The 981-nt window shown below is 35.4% G+C and overlaps 1 protein-coding gene across 1 annotated transcript in view; it reads left to right on the top strand.

Moving 5' to 3' along the window:
• The window catches only part of ANKRD31 (ankyrin repeat domain 31), a 135,948-nt gene that overhangs the window by 30,585 nt on the left and 104,382 nt on the right, over nt 1-981 (top strand). Inside the window, exon 9 of the mRNA XM_010847598.1 lies at nt 468-736. Within this exon, the coding sequence (XP_010845900.1) occupies nt 468-736 (269 nt within the window). The remainder of the gene's footprint in view (nt 1-467; nt 737-981) is intronic.

The following is a 981-nucleotide window of genomic DNA, read 5'->3' as shown; positions in this document are numbered from 1 at the left end:
TTTTTTTTTTTTTTTTTGGAGATTTTTATTTTTTTGATGTGAATCATTTTTTTAAAGTCTTTTTTGAATTTGCTACAATATTGTTTCTGTTTTATGTTTTGTTTTTTTTGACCTTAAGACATGTGAAATCTTAGCTCCCTGACCAGGGATCAAATACACACCCCCTGAACTGGAAGGCAGTTTTAACTGCTGGACTGCCAGGGAATTCCCTACCTTTGAGTTTTAAGGATGAATATTACTTATGTAATACAAGTAGTATATTTTTGTATTAAGCTTTTAAATCCATATTGTCATTTATTATATTAATATGAAATTTTCATTCTGTTCACATATGTCATGGATTTTTATGTTTTCATCTTATGAGGCATTTTTGTGTAATCAAAGGACAAGATAAAACTTAATTTCCTCTAATTTTATTTTTTTGAATTGTTGTAATCATTTGTATATGTATTTACATCTTATTACAGAGTCTAGAAGACCCAAATCCATTTGAATTGCAAATGTTGGTTCATCAAAATGTCACCTCTTGTGATCCAATAAATAATAAGAGAAACTCATATCTGGAAAATAACTCTGACCAGGACCCTCCACATGTGTTAAGAAGATCGTCCAGACTAAAAGTAGTCAGAGAGGTAAAGCCCACAGATGACATGTATAAGATGCCAGAGAAAATTTTACCCAAAATACTTGGCCGTGAGGATCAAACAAATAATAGCTCTTCAACTGAGAATTTCAGGTATGCTATAGACTTATGCTTGGGACATTAGAGTAAGTTTACAGTTCAGTTCAGTTCAGTCGCTCAGTCGTGTCTGACTCTTTGTGACCCCACGGACTGCAGCATGCCAGGCCTCCCTGTCCATCACCAACTCCCGGAGTTTACTCAAATTCATGTCTATTGAGTCGGTGATGCCGTCCAACCATCTCATCCTCTGTCGTCCCCTTCTTCTCTTGCCTTCAGTCTTTCCCAGCATCAGGGTCTTT

The sequence above is a fragment of the Bison bison genome, unplaced genomic scaffold (genome assembly GCF_000754665.1).
Source record: "Bison bison bison isolate TAMUID 2011002044 unplaced genomic scaffold, Bison_UMD1.0 scf7180017864252, whole genome shotgun sequence".
Lineage (NCBI taxonomy): Eukaryota > Metazoa > Chordata > Mammalia > Artiodactyla > Bovidae > Bison > Bison bison.
This window is presented reverse-complemented; position numbering and strand designations above follow the sequence as displayed.